The following is a 14,008-nucleotide window of genomic DNA, read 5'->3' on the forward strand; positions in this document are numbered from 1 at the left end:
GGAAGAGAAGAATAGAAATAGATGAACTATATATAAATAATATAATAATACACATTAACTTCATAATAGTATTAGGTTGTTTGTATAATAACTGTTAAAAACTGCTTTGAAGGTCACACTAAAAACATTTAAATACAAACAAATATGTAATGTAATACAATGATAAATGTCAGATTTGAATTGTATCTCAGTGATTATTAATTTCTCAGCCTCTGTTGAACTTTAACAAACTTCTGCAGCAAAGTCACCTCCAAACTAACCGGGACTCGAACCCTCAACCCGTCACCTCACAGGCCAGATTGACTTTAAAGCAGCCGTCCTCCAGCCAACAGGAAGTGACCTGTCATTCATCAGGTTCAAGCTGCCAGCGTCCACATGTCCCTGAGAGACACGTCCCCCCCCCCCCCCCTGTCCCCTGTGTGTCTTCTCCCCGGTGGAGCAGAGTGACGTGATGTTTGTGTTTGTGTTTGTGCAGACGGACAGAAGCAGGAGACCAAGCTGAGCGGGGGGGCCAGTCGACACTGTTTCAACAACCTGAAGCCCAACACACAATACAAGATCAGTGTGTACGCTCAGCTGCAGGACGGCAGCGAGGGACCGGCTGTCACTGCTGTGGAGAAGACATGTAGGTGCACACACACACACACAGACACACACACACACACACACACACACACACACACACACACACACACACACACATATAAAGACACAGAGTTAGAGGGGAGGAGTTGAAAGACAGTTTGATGTCGACAGCAGACGACTAAATGATACAGATCTGAAGGTGGTGATTCTGAACTTCCTGTGATCTGTGCTTGATCTGTCTGGTCTGATCTGTGCTTGATCTGTCTGGTCTGATCTGTGTTTGATCTGTCTGGTCTGAGTCTTACTTTCCTTTGGATGAGGGGGGTTTAATTTCAGGCTCCTACCTGAACCCTAACCTGGAGAAGGTTTTATTGTTTAAAGTCGCACTAATTGCAGGTGTTTTTGTCTATGTGTGTGTCTCTTGTGTTTTTAGTACCCGTCCCGACTCCGGCGCCGACCAAGCCCCCCACCACCACCGCCCTGCCCACAATCCCCCCGGCTAAAGAAGGTAAGAGCTGAATCAGAGAGTTTCTTTTTGTCTGGTGCTTTTATTCTGAAGGAGCCAGCTGTTGTATGTAGTGTATTTGGTTTTAAACACATCAAATCTACAGATGTTTTCTCTCTCTCTCTCTCTCTCTCTCTCTCTCTCTCTCTCTCCCCCCCCCCCCCCCCCCCCCCCTCTCCAGTCTGCAAAGCAGCCAAAGCCGACCTGGTCTTCCTGGTGGACGGCTCGTGGAGCATCGGGGACGAGAGCTTCCTGAAGATCATCCGCTTCCTGTCCAGCACGACCGGAGCTCTGGACGTGATCGGGCCGGACGGGACTCAGGTGACGCTCCGACTGAGGAGCCATTGCACTGCATATATAAATATATTTGTATATTTATATAATAGAAAATATTTGATTATACTTATGGAAGTGTAGTTCTAACGGCTACAACCTTCACGGTAGTTTCATTTTAAAGCTGCTCAGACAGATCATGGCTGCTCCGCCCGGGACGTTTAAATCTGTTTCCTCAGTAAACGAGTTGTGATATGAAGAAATGATCATTTCCTGTGTGCTGATGTGTTTCCTCTGTGTCAGGTGGCCATGGTCCAGTTCAGTGACGACGCTCGCACCGAGTTCAAGCTCAACTCGTACGGAGACAAGGAGCGGCTGCTGGACGCCATCAACAGGATCTCCTACAAGGGAGGAAACACGAAGACGGGTGAGACAGATCTGATCTGAGACGGGTTCCTGAGGAGAGGTCACATGATCGCTGAGGAGAGGTCACATGATCGCTGAGGAGAGGTCACATGATCGCTGAGGAGAGGTCACATGATCCCGACCGGCTGTTGAACTCAGATGTGTTTTCACATTAGTTTTGGTCGTCGTCTTTAAGTTGAGATATAATTCAAACAAACTCAAATTTTATCATTGTGTCTTTGAAAATGTGAAAACACAGACAAGGTGAAACCAGGACACACACACACACACACACACACACACACACACACACACACACACACACACCTTCCTAATGACAGTATCAATACATATTGAGCTGCATGAAATTTAAATTGTGCACAAACAGTGTGCAGCTGCTTGTGTGTTTTGTCAATAACAACACAAGTCTGTGTGTGTGTGTCTCTGTGTGTGTCTGTGGGGAAGCAGTGTGAAGTCATTAATCAGTGTTTACAGAGCAGCCAGTTCGTCCTGTGCCCCCCCCCCCCGCTCTAATGAGATATTCAATCAGTCCTCTGTGAATTGGGTCTGATTGGTGGATCTGTCCGTCCAATCAGGTCGAGCCATCCAACACGTGAAGGACAAGATCTTCACGGTGGAGGGAGGAGTCCGGAGGGGAATCCCCAACGTCCTCGTGGTCCTCACGGACGGACGCTCCCAGGACGACGTCAACAAGGTGTCCAAGGAGATGCAGATGGAAGGTCCGAGCCGCTTCCTGGTTCCTCGAGGACTCACTTCAGGTTCGGGACTCGGTCTAACCTCTGGATCTTCTGTGTGAAGGTTTCATCGTGTTCGCGATCGGCTTCGCGGACGCAGACTACGGCGAGCTGGTGAGCATCGCCAGCTCGCCCAGCGACAGACACGTCTTCTTCGTGGACGACCTGGACGCCTTCAAGAAGATCGAGGAGAAGCTGGTGACCTTCGTGTGCGAGGCCGCCACCGCCAGTGAGTGAGGGTCACCAGAAGGTTTCAGGTGATAGACGGCCCCGCTACTGTCAACCAAACTCATGTGTGTCTCTGTGTGTGTCTCTGTGTGTGTGTCTGTCTGCTGTGTGCGTTTTCCCCAGCTTGTCCTTCGGTACCAATGAGTGGCAGCACAACACCAGGTGAGAGACACACAACCCCTGAATGTGAATCTACCGTAGAGTACAGTTGTCCTGATGACACACTGCAACCACACGCTGCACACACACACAACACAATCACATGCACACTACACAATCCCATACACATGACACAATCACATGCACACAACGCAATCCCATACACATGACACAATCACATGCACACAGCAGGCTGCACGCTGCACACAACACAATCACATGCACACAACACAATCACATGCACACAACACAATCACATGCACACAACACAATCCCATACACATGACACAATCACATGCACACAGCAGGCTGCACGCTGCACACAACACAATCACATGCACACAACACAATCACATGCACACAACACAATCACATGCACACAACACAATCACATGCACACAACACAATCCCATACACACAACACAATCACATGCACACAACACAATCACATGCACACAACACAATCCCATACACACCACACAATCACACGCACACAACACAATCCCATACACACCACACAATCACATGCACACAACACAATCCCATAAACACAACACAATCCCATGCACACAACACAATCCCATGCACACATTACAATCACATGCACACAACACAATCCCATACACACAACACAATCACATGCACACAACACAATCCCATACACACAACACAATCCCATGCACACAACACAATCCCATGCACACATTACAATCACATGCACACAACACAATCCCATACACACAACACAATCACATGCACACAACACAATCCCATACACACAACACAATCACATGCACACAACACAATCCCATACACACAACACAATCAAATGCACACAACACAATCACATGCACACAACACAATCACATGCACACAACACAATCCCATACACACCACACAATCACACGCGCACAACACAATCCCATACACACCACACAATCACATGCACACAACACAATCCCATAAACACAACACAATCCCATGCACACATTACAATCACATGCACACAACACAATCATATGCACACAACACAATCACATGCACACAACACAATCCCATACAAACAACACAATCACATGCACAAAACACAATCACACACACACAACACAGTCACATACACACAACACAATCACATGCACACAACACAATCACATACACACAGCAGGCTGCACGCTGCACACACACTCACTTGTGTTGCCTGGTGCTCAGGGTTCCGGATGATGGATCTCTTCGGCCTGGTGGAGAACCGGTACAGCAGCGTCTCCGGTGTTTCTCTTGTTCCCGGAACCTTCAACACGTTCCCGTGTTTCCATCTTCACGGCGACGCCCTGCTGGCGCAGCCGACCAGGTACACACATCACATGGAGCTACACAACCAACACAACACCTCAGTAGCTCCAAAATATAGTTATGATTTCTCTATGAAGTTAGAAACTGAAGATCTACTTCCACTAGATCAGATGTTAAGATTTTAAATCGTAAACCTTTGTGTACGTGTGACATCACAGACCACCTGACGCGTTACGTGTTCTTCTGTTTGCGTGAGAATAAATAAACCAACACGAGCAATTAGCATCTTTGAGTGGTCAATACTCAACGGACCAATCAGCACGTGTTAGCAGAATGCTAACGTGAGATTAGCGAAATCTTCCTTAATGTAAGAAAAATTAAGTCACATTTGGATTAATACTCAAATTCTTAATGTAAATAAACATTGAAACCATTTAGCTGAATTCAGGAGTTGCTCACTACTGCCCTCTAGCTGTGGGATGAATATAATGTTGTGTGAATCCCACCTGACAGGTTCCTCCACCCTGAGGGCCTCCCCTCCGACTACACCATCAGCCTGCTGTTCAGACTCCTGCCCCGCACCCCCGAGGAGCCCTTCGCCCTGTGGGAGATCCTGAACAAGAACAACGAGCCGCTGGTGGGAGTCATCCTGGACAGTGAGTCCGGAGCCTCCACTTCCTGTTTCATCAAACCAGTCAGGTCACTGGTTTGATGAAGAGTCTGAACCCTGATCTGTTCTGCTTCGAGGAGGAGAAATATCTAAAATGTTCCCAAAATAATAACAAAATAACAAAAAGTAAAGGTGTCTGGATGTTAGAGTTCCTGCTTTGTTCCTCATGTTAGAACAAGTGCAGTGTTGTGTTGTTGTCCTTCATATCCAGCTCAGTTGTGTGTTTCTCTGTCGTCCTGCAGACGGAGGAAAGACGCTGACGTTCTTCAACCACGACTACAAAGGAGATTTTCAGACGGTGACGTTTGAAGGGACAGAAATCAAGAAGCTCTTCTACGGGAGCTTCCACAAGGTCAGAACCAGACACGCTGCCAGCTGTATAAACACTGTTCGTCTTTATATACATTAATATACAATTAAAAGGCTCAAAGTCGAAGTTTGTTTTTAACTTCTTCAGCTCAAAGTGTTTAATTCCTGAAACCTTTAAACAACGTAAAGCTGGATCCTGTAGGTGGCGGTAATGCACCTGGACGCTGGCTGCCAGCCGCCCATGAGCAGACCCATGAAGAAGAACGTGACCTCAGGAGCAGATCCAGTCTTAGTTTGGTTTTTATTTAGAATCCAAATTACAGAGCAGCGTTTACGACCCGCTTTCTTTAGAGCTGTTTGTGTGTTTGGAATGTTCTCTTTGCCAGAACATTTTTACAGTTTTAATTGTGACCTATAGAAAAGTGTGTGAGTTGAACTTTAAAGATCAGCTGGAGTCTTCTCACGCTGCTGATCCACGTCTGTGCTCATGTTGTTTGAAGTTTGACGACAGACTGAAGCTCTGTGATGGAATCTGAGGTTCTGATTGGTCGTCACACGGACGTAGATCAAAGTGCTGCGTCACGTGATCAGAGCGTGACGCACCAACGTGTGCGTTTGTTCTCGTGCAGCTTCACATCGCCATCAGCAAGACCAGCGCCCGGGTGGTGATCGACTGCAAGACGGTGGAGGAGAAGTCCATCAGCGCCGCGGGGAACATCACCACCGACGGGCTGGAGGTCCTGGGCCGGATGGTTCGGTCCAGAGGGAACAAGGACAGCTCTGCACCGGTGAGAACCACACAGACACACACACACACACACACACACACGCACACACGAGCTGACGAACACTGGCTTCATATTCAGACTTGTTTTGTGGTCTCAGTTCCAGCTGCAGAGCTTCGACATCGTGTGCAGCACGTCCTGGGCCAACAGGGACAAGTGCTGCGAGCTCCCTGGTCTGGTGAGGTCAAAGGTCACAACCTGGTTTCACTCTGGTTTCCTCCTGAGCACAGAACACATGACGACTGGAGGGAGTTAGCTTCAGTCGTCATGTGACACAAACAGAATCTCCCTCAGATGTGAACATGATGTGAACATGAGAGTCGTTAACATGAACCTGTTCAGACGGATCTCAAGTCATTAGTTCAATTCACCATTTAAGTGTTTGTGTATCGTGAGTAGTTATTAGTGAGTAACTCAAACTTCAGCGTCTTCATCAGGTCACGTTTCATCTTCATCTCTTTGTCTTTATGTTGACGTCTTCGTCTTCATCAACGCTGTGGACACCAGAGGAAAGAGGTCGACTGTCCGGCTTTACCCAAATCCTGCACCTGCACCCAGGACAGCAAAGGGCCCCCCGGCCCCACTGGACCCCCAGTGAGCTGCACACACACACACACACACAGACACACACACACACACACACACACACACACACACACACACAAAACCCAGCAGCATCTCATCTTTCATTTACTTTTTTTACTTTAGTGCATTTCAGCTCGTTATATCTGCTTCAAACTCAAATTTGTCAAATTGCTTGTGTCAGTGCACACACACATACACACACACACACACACACATACACACACAGCTGTGGATTTCAATGTGTTGACTGTGTGTGTGTGTGTTAACAGGGAGGCCCTGGAATCAGAGGAGCCCGAGGTGATCGTGGAGAGCCAGGCCCGGTGGTGAGTTGTGTTCTTGTGTAGTCTCACACACACACACACACACACACAGACTTCTTGCTGCGTCGTCACCAGGAGCACACAAACTTTATTAAGAATCACACAGACGATACAGTGACTGAGAATTCATCGTAGAGAACAAGAGGAACAGTCTCTTTGACTATTTCAGACAAAGAAGAATAAAGAAAAGCAAAATGAATGTGAAGCTCGTGAGTTTCATCGTGAGACGTGAAACCTCCGTCCTCAATGGGAGGGAACTGGTTTCCCACAGATCCAGTTCCTTTTAAAGTCTGGATCACTCAGTGTCCATGTTCCAGGTCCGTCACAGGAAACTGCAGAGCCTTTGGTCCCACCCACCTGTGGACCAATTATTATTATTTCAAACTGAGTGAGAACTGAATCTCACTTCAGTTCAGACCTCGTTGTAAAGGTGTGTGTTTGTAACGTTGTGTTCTCTCTTATTATATTACATCACATTATATTATACAGTAAACCTGTTTGTATTCTGTCACTTGTTGTTGTTTGTGTGCAGAGCTTTTTATAGTCAGTCTATGATGCAGAGTGACGTTACACAACTTTGTGTTCATCCTACCTGGTTTATCTGCACTGAGGATGTTCTCATCAGATGACACTGACTTTGTCTTTATTACTCTCAACGTGTGTGGTTTATATTTAAGTTTGAGTGATTTAATGGGCTGGTGTTATTCTTTAAAACATCACATGTCGGCTCTTTCAGAGTAAAACAACAAACCCACCCTTTAGACCCAAGTTTACAACTTTTCAAAATAAAAGCGCTGTGATTCAGCTCAATTTAAAGGACTGCAGCAACAAAATGTACAATGTGCTTTTACTTTGAAGTTGAATCATTACTTTTTGTTATAATAAAAATTATTTATGAAATACACATTCCTTACTTGTCTCATTGTGTCTCTCCAGGGGCTGACTGGTCCAGTAGGCGATGCTGGTGTCCAAGGACCTCAGGGGCCCCCGGGACCCCAAGGACACAGCGGACGCTCCATCATCGGACAACCAGTAAAACATAAAACACACTCCCACCATGACCAGTACACACCCGAGTAACCTCACTGGGAACTACTTTATATGTATTATATAAAGTCGACTGCACGGTATATTTAATAATGAAACTAAATGTGTATTATTTGTACCTGCAGGGGGCGCCAGGAGAGAGAGGGCAGAAAGGTGAGGCCGGACAACAGGGACCACAGGTAACTTCACTTATCTCTGAATCACTTTTTATTAATTATTAATTAAACTAAAAACCGAATGATTTTCATTTCATTACGACTGATTTTCATCCTGTTAATTGTTTAATGCAGATTGTTGTGAAACTGTAGATTTGTGTTTCCTCTGTTTTATCAGAGGCACAGATTCAAGAACATGTTTGAAAAGAGTTTGAATCCATTCACGCCCGTAAACGACTGTGGACGTGTCACATGGTCAGATCTGAGGTCAGAGGTCAGAGCGTCACAATAACAAGCGCCCTCTGCTGTTTCAGGGAGTGGCTGGTCGAGCTGGAGCTATAGGCAGAGAAGGACCACCAGGACCCAGAGTGAGTCGCACAACATGAACACAACATCACACACACACTCAGCTGCTGACTCCTCTGTGACACCATCTACAAATCACAGTGAATCAAACAGGAACCAATGAAATCAGCACGTTAAATATCATCAGGTCAAATAAACGATCAGACGAGTTTGTGATCTGCTGCTTCACAGGGCCTCACAGGGAAAGACGGCCTGCAGGGCAGAGCGGGGCCCCCGGGCACCATCGTAAGTGACACTTAAACATTTAAAGTCATGGAATTTAGATTTATTACGTCATCTCATAATTATTAGAATAAATTGAAATTATGAGATATAGATTTTGGTTGTCTCGTAACTTTTTACCATTTATTTTATAATTTAGATTTAATCTCCTAATCTTGTCTTGTAATTATCTCATAATTTTGTTCCTGTATTATTTTACACTCTAGCAGAACTTGTTTGTCTTGTTTGTGAAACATCTTTTAATCTGTAATCGTCTTTGTGTAACTTCATATGTTTGTGTTTGTGTGTGTACTTTCATGTGAGACACTCGTACGTGTTGACGTCCTCATTGACTCACGTCTGTCTGTGTGTCCTCAGGGGACGCCAGGGGCCCCGGGGGCTCCGGGAAACACCGGCGCTGCAGGAAAGCACGGCGAGCTGGGACCTCCGGTGAGTCTGTCGGCCAATCAGACGACACAATAGAGCTGCCACCGCTCAGTCATCTGCTCATGTGTTTAAAGTCACCTGATGAAAGCTGCTGTGTGAATCTCCAGGAAGTGGTGTCACTCAGACTTAACGCAGTCAGAGAGCGAGGGATTAACTTCCTGTCCGGACTCGGGTCCGAGGACTCGTCTCACGTCCTGAAACAAACCGGGTTTAAAACTCTCGTCTGGAGAAACTCCACCGAGTCGAGCTGTTACCCGTCATCGCTCAGAGGAAACAACTCGTCTCAATGTCCTTTATTCTCCTGTCAGGGTTTTAAAATACACGCATCACTTCCTGTTGTTACAGATTCAGCAGGGATTCATTAAAACATACTTATGATAATTAAAAAATCCACATTCAAATAACTAAAAGAAGCTAAATCTGCGTCACATGCTCTTTGTGCTTGTTTGTGTGAAGAGTCAAAAGTGACTTTATCCAGTTGAGTCAGATTTTTACACTTTTTACATCTCGGTGGTTTTTATCTGTATTTGAAGCAGATGAGCAGACGTTAGCAGCAGCTCAGCCAATCAGAGACGAGTCAGAGAACCACTGAGTTCCAACAGGAAGCTGCTTCATTCACTGGTTTTACTGGTTTGACTAAATCCCATGATCTCCTGCCGCCCTCAATCTGTTGTTACTGTTTGGATTCAGTGACCCCTAGTGGCCACTGAGCAAACACACACACAAAGACACACACACACACACACACACACACACACACACACAGGTTCATCTGTGAAACGTGATGTGTTTTATTAAATATATTATTATTTTGACCTCAACAAGTTAAACTGCTTCTGATGAGCAGGAGGATTCTGTGCTGTCTTCAGTGTGTGTGTGTGTGTGTGTGTGTGTGTGTGTGTGTGTGTGTGTGTTTGCATCAGGAGGTTTTGTTCAGGTCGACAAACTGAAATCTCTGACTTGTGTTGACAGTTTGTTTTATTTTGTATCTTTGATTCGGACAAACACACAAACATCTTCACTGGAGCCTGAGTGTAGTCGAGTTAAATGAGGGATGAGAACAAAGAGCAGCATCAGGTTACCGAGCTCTCAGGTGTGAACCAGCTCCTCGGGGGGTTTAAACCTCAGACAACATGTCCACGTATCCAGTGACCTCATGTTCATTCCACAAGAATCAACAGACGACTGAAAGTTCAACGTCCACAGTCGTGAGAAGATAGAATCACAGGTTCAGGATCAGCTGGAGAACCTTTCTGTGTTCACTCCTGCTCGACCTCAGGGACCTGAACCTCTCTGCTCCTCCAGACCTCCACAGTTTGACTTGTTGTGTTTCTCCTGGTGTCATCAGCTCTTCTGTGTTGCAGGGCTCTGCCGGAGGCAAGGGAGAGAAAGGTGAACGGGTAAGTGTCTCCGTCCGTCAGGCAGAGGATTAAAGACTCAGAGTGATCAGCTGGTTTCTCAGGACAGAACAAAGATCCTGAACAGAACCGGTTCAGGATCTAGAGCAACGTGTAATGAAATGACACAAACACCATAATCACTGGTTTTCATTGGAGAAAGTTCAGTTTACATCTGAAGAGTTAAAACTTTGTTCCAGTTTACATGATATTTAGCTCAGAACCCAGTCACTGCTCCAGTCTCTGAACCAGTCTGGAGATACTAACCAGTAGGAGGTGTGTGTTCAGGGCGACCTGCAGTCCTCGGCCTCGGTTCAGGCCATCGCCCGGCAGGTGTGTGAGCAGCTGATCCAGAGTGAGTCACCGCAGCGTTTGGTTCTCAGCCACTTTCACTGAGGATCTGTTTGTTCACGTGTTCGACTCCCGCTCTGCTTCAGGCCACATGGAGCGATACAACTCCATCCTGAACCACGTGCCCAGTCCGCCGGTGTCCATCCGCACCGTGCCAGGGCCCCCTGGGGAGCCCGGCCGCCAGGGCACCCCGGGGACCCAGGGAGAGCAGGGGCCGTCAGGGAGACCCGGATTCCCAGGACAGAACGGGCAGAACGGGCAACCTGGAGAGAGAGGTAGGGCGGTCGAGACCGAGACACACGAGGACCGGGTTCAAGTCCACAAGGAAGGAAGAGACACCTGGAGTTCAAAGATCTGGATCTCATCCGTCTGACCCAGTTTACATTTCATCTCCATCTGGTTTCAAACAGGTCAACCAGGAGAGAAGGGGGAGAAGGGATCTTTAGGAGTCGGAGTCCAAGGCCCCAGAGGACCCGCAGGACCCCCTGGTAAACTAGACTCCAGCTCACTCGTACTCATTCATGTGGTGGAGAAAAGAGATCAAACATTCCTCCTCCTCTTCCTCCTCTTCCTCCCCCCAGGTCCTCAGGGTCAGGGCAGACAAGGAAACCAGGGTCCGTCAGGGCGGCCGGGGAACCCTGGGGGCTCCGGTCGGCCTGGGGTCCCTGGTCCAGTCGGCCCTTCGGGGCCCCCGGGGTACTGTGACCCCAACTCCTGTGTGGGCTACAACGTAGGAGGTACGTTCACCTGAACTCTTACATTTGAACCATTGAGTCATCATGTTAGTTAACATCTAATTTAATGAGCTTGTTTATATTATATTTATAATAAATAAGTCAAACTGTACATTTGAGCATGAAGGTGAAGGTGAAGGGTCAAACGTCTGCATGTGACAGAAATCCTCTGAAGGTGAAACAACCTCAAATACAATCACACACTGAGAAGCAGAATTCAGTTTAAACGACAGCAGCCGTGTGTGCGTGTGTGTGTGTGTGTGTCTGTCTGTGTGTCTGTCTGTGTGTGTGTGTGTCATGTGACACATTGGGTTTGGATGAGATGTGAATGTTTAAAATCGAAGCTTCATCATCTCTGAAGTCGTCTTAAAGGTTCACTGAACCCAAATCATTGATCATTCATGATTTATAAAAATCCCAAATATCAGTTCTAACGTCCATTAATCTGAAATGAGTCAAAACTAAAAACAGAAATTGTCTTTAAGCAAAACTATCTGACAGTTACTGAGCAGCAGCGCCCTCTGCAGCCTGATGTGGAAACAGCACACTGATGTCCTGTGGTCATTTGAACAAAATCAATTCCATCAGATTCAAATCTTGTGTATTTGTGGGATGAACAGTGAACTGAAGCTTTAAGCTGCAGGTTTCCAGTCGGTCAGTGAATCCCTGAATTCTGCATCTCAACACGACGAGTGTGTGTCTGTGTCGCTGCTCGGGGGGGTTTTCTCTTACAGGTATCGATTATTAAAACTAATTTCTAATCACCTCATAGATATCAGTCCAAATACTGTAAATATCACAAATCAACTCAAACCCTTCCAGAGGTTCAACAGCTTCTTTTATTCAGTTCATCCTCAAAGTGATATTTCTAAAAGAAAACCCTCGGCGACTCGTCTGGTGAAAGCACGACTGTGTTCATATTAACTGTGTGTGGAGGTCAAAGGTCGCACCGCGGGCTGAACCCTGCTGTGCGGGGGGGGCGTCATGTGAGGAACGTGTCTCCGCCTCCGTCTGTGACCTCTGGGTGACCTTCAGTCTCTCCTGACCCTCACACGTCCTGCTGGAGAAGTGAATCACCAGAGTCCAGACTGTGTGAGGTGTCACTGGTGTCACTGGTTGAACTGGTCTCTGACGTCTCCTCACTTCTTCTTCTAGATTACGATCATCCGGGGCCTCTGTTCTAACACTTCACTGACTCAGCGTTAAAGTTGAACCTCTGTTGACGCTGCTGCACGCTGCTCTAACCCAGAGACCTTTACTTTGAAACATCTCAACATGAAATCAGCTGAATTAATGCAGTTTGAATGACAGTTAATAACCAGTAATAATAAGTAATAACCAGTCTGAGACTGACCTGAGGAACATGAGGAGGTTCACACTGAGATTCTCTCATTTCACTGATCGAAGCTTCGTCTTACTTTGAAATCTGTTTGTCTTTGTAACCCCTGGTAACGCTTTTTAATCATTAAACCCTTCAACGCTTAGCAACCATCGGTAACCCTGGTAACCCCTGGTAACGCTGGTAACCCCTGGTAACCCTGGTAACCCTTGTCCTTCTGTGTCTCTTGCTCTTCTCTTCTGGCCCCGCCCCCTTTCCTCCTGTCTCGCTAACCCAATCCAAACCAATGCCTCAACATTGCTTCCTGTGGTGGCGGGTCGGCCATCTTTGTTGTGGGCGCTCACTGATGGTGTGGCTGGCTGGTCGGGGGCCACGCAGACGGTGAGGATGACCCTCACGGCGGCGCTGTCCCCGCAGTGCGACTGCCGTCCGATGTCTTCCAGAACTACGGCGAGGCCGAGGAGGACGACCCGTACCGGTACTACCAGCCCAACTACCCGCCCCCCCGACCCGTGCTGTCCGAAGACCCCGCCTTCGGCCAGGACGCCATCGAGCTGACGTCGCCCGGCGTCCGGCGCAGCGCCCGGAGCCTGGAGGGGGAGGAGCTGAGGGCGGGGCCCAAGAGGAGGCTAAAGAGGGGAGGGGCTAACTAACTGAGAGGAGGTGGTTGGAGGACAGAGGGCCACTAGCTGTTTCTGATTGGACGGTTTGGAGCCCTCATGGACTAATCAACAAGTGCCTGACGTGGAGGGTTTGATACGGACATCGGGGGGGAGGGGGGGGGGGGCATCGACTGATTCTGTCTTCACTTCCAAACGTCTCAAGCATCAGCTGATTATCGACCTGGTCGGTTTAGTGCCTCCTGATCGACGTCCCACAACCTTCAGTGATGATTGTGTCGTGTTGTGTTAATTCAGTGCAACACAACAACAAACCGACACTCGTCATGTTTGTGTGACGGCTGACGTGTCGGCTGACGTCAGGTTTAACTTCACACTCGATTAAACACAAAATAAATTCAACAAATACTCAACTGGTAATACAATGTTCTGATTTTATCGACACACACATTGTCACACACACTTTTCTGTATCTCAGTCGC

The 14,008-nt window shown here is 47.3% G+C and overlaps 2 protein-coding genes across 2 annotated transcripts in view; both read left to right on the forward strand.

The window, feature by feature from the left end:
• Positions 1-1,104, forward strand: part of LOC128461466 (collagen alpha-1(XIV) chain) — a 45,950-nt gene extending 44,846 nt beyond the window's left edge. The window contains exons 18-20 of the mRNA XM_053446390.1: positions 299-354; positions 476-625; positions 1,019-1,104. Coding sequence (XP_053302365.1) covers positions 299-354; positions 476-625; positions 1,019-1,104 — 292 coding nt within the window. The remainder of the gene's footprint in view (positions 1-298; positions 355-475; positions 626-1,018) is intronic.
• Positions 1,105-1,271: 167 nt separating this feature from the next.
• Positions 1,272-13,269, forward strand: LOC128462050 (collagen alpha-1(XIV) chain; the record flags this gene model as incomplete). Its single annotated transcript, XM_053447292.1, is given in 23 exon segments — positions 1,272-1,411; positions 1,667-1,790; positions 2,365-2,508; positions 2,588-2,752; positions 2,875-2,913; positions 4,120-4,258; positions 4,714-4,856; positions 5,113-5,222; positions 5,809-5,967; positions 6,065-6,142; positions 6,472-6,558; positions 6,819-6,872; positions 7,806-7,901; positions 8,042-8,095; positions 8,386-8,439; positions 8,609-8,662; positions 9,017-9,088; positions 10,450-10,485; positions 10,771-10,837; positions 10,920-11,108; positions 11,244-11,321; positions 11,415-11,570; positions 12,723-13,269. Coding segments are annotated over 23 exon segments (2,267 nt in total), but the record flags the coding sequence as incomplete, so codon positions are not given.
• Between the last annotated feature and the right edge of the window lie 739 nt (positions 13,270-14,008).

This window comes from Pleuronectes platessa, chromosome 18, assembly GCF_947347685.1.
Source record: "Pleuronectes platessa chromosome 18, fPlePla1.1, whole genome shotgun sequence".
Lineage (NCBI taxonomy): Eukaryota > Metazoa > Chordata > Actinopteri > Pleuronectiformes > Pleuronectidae > Pleuronectes > Pleuronectes platessa.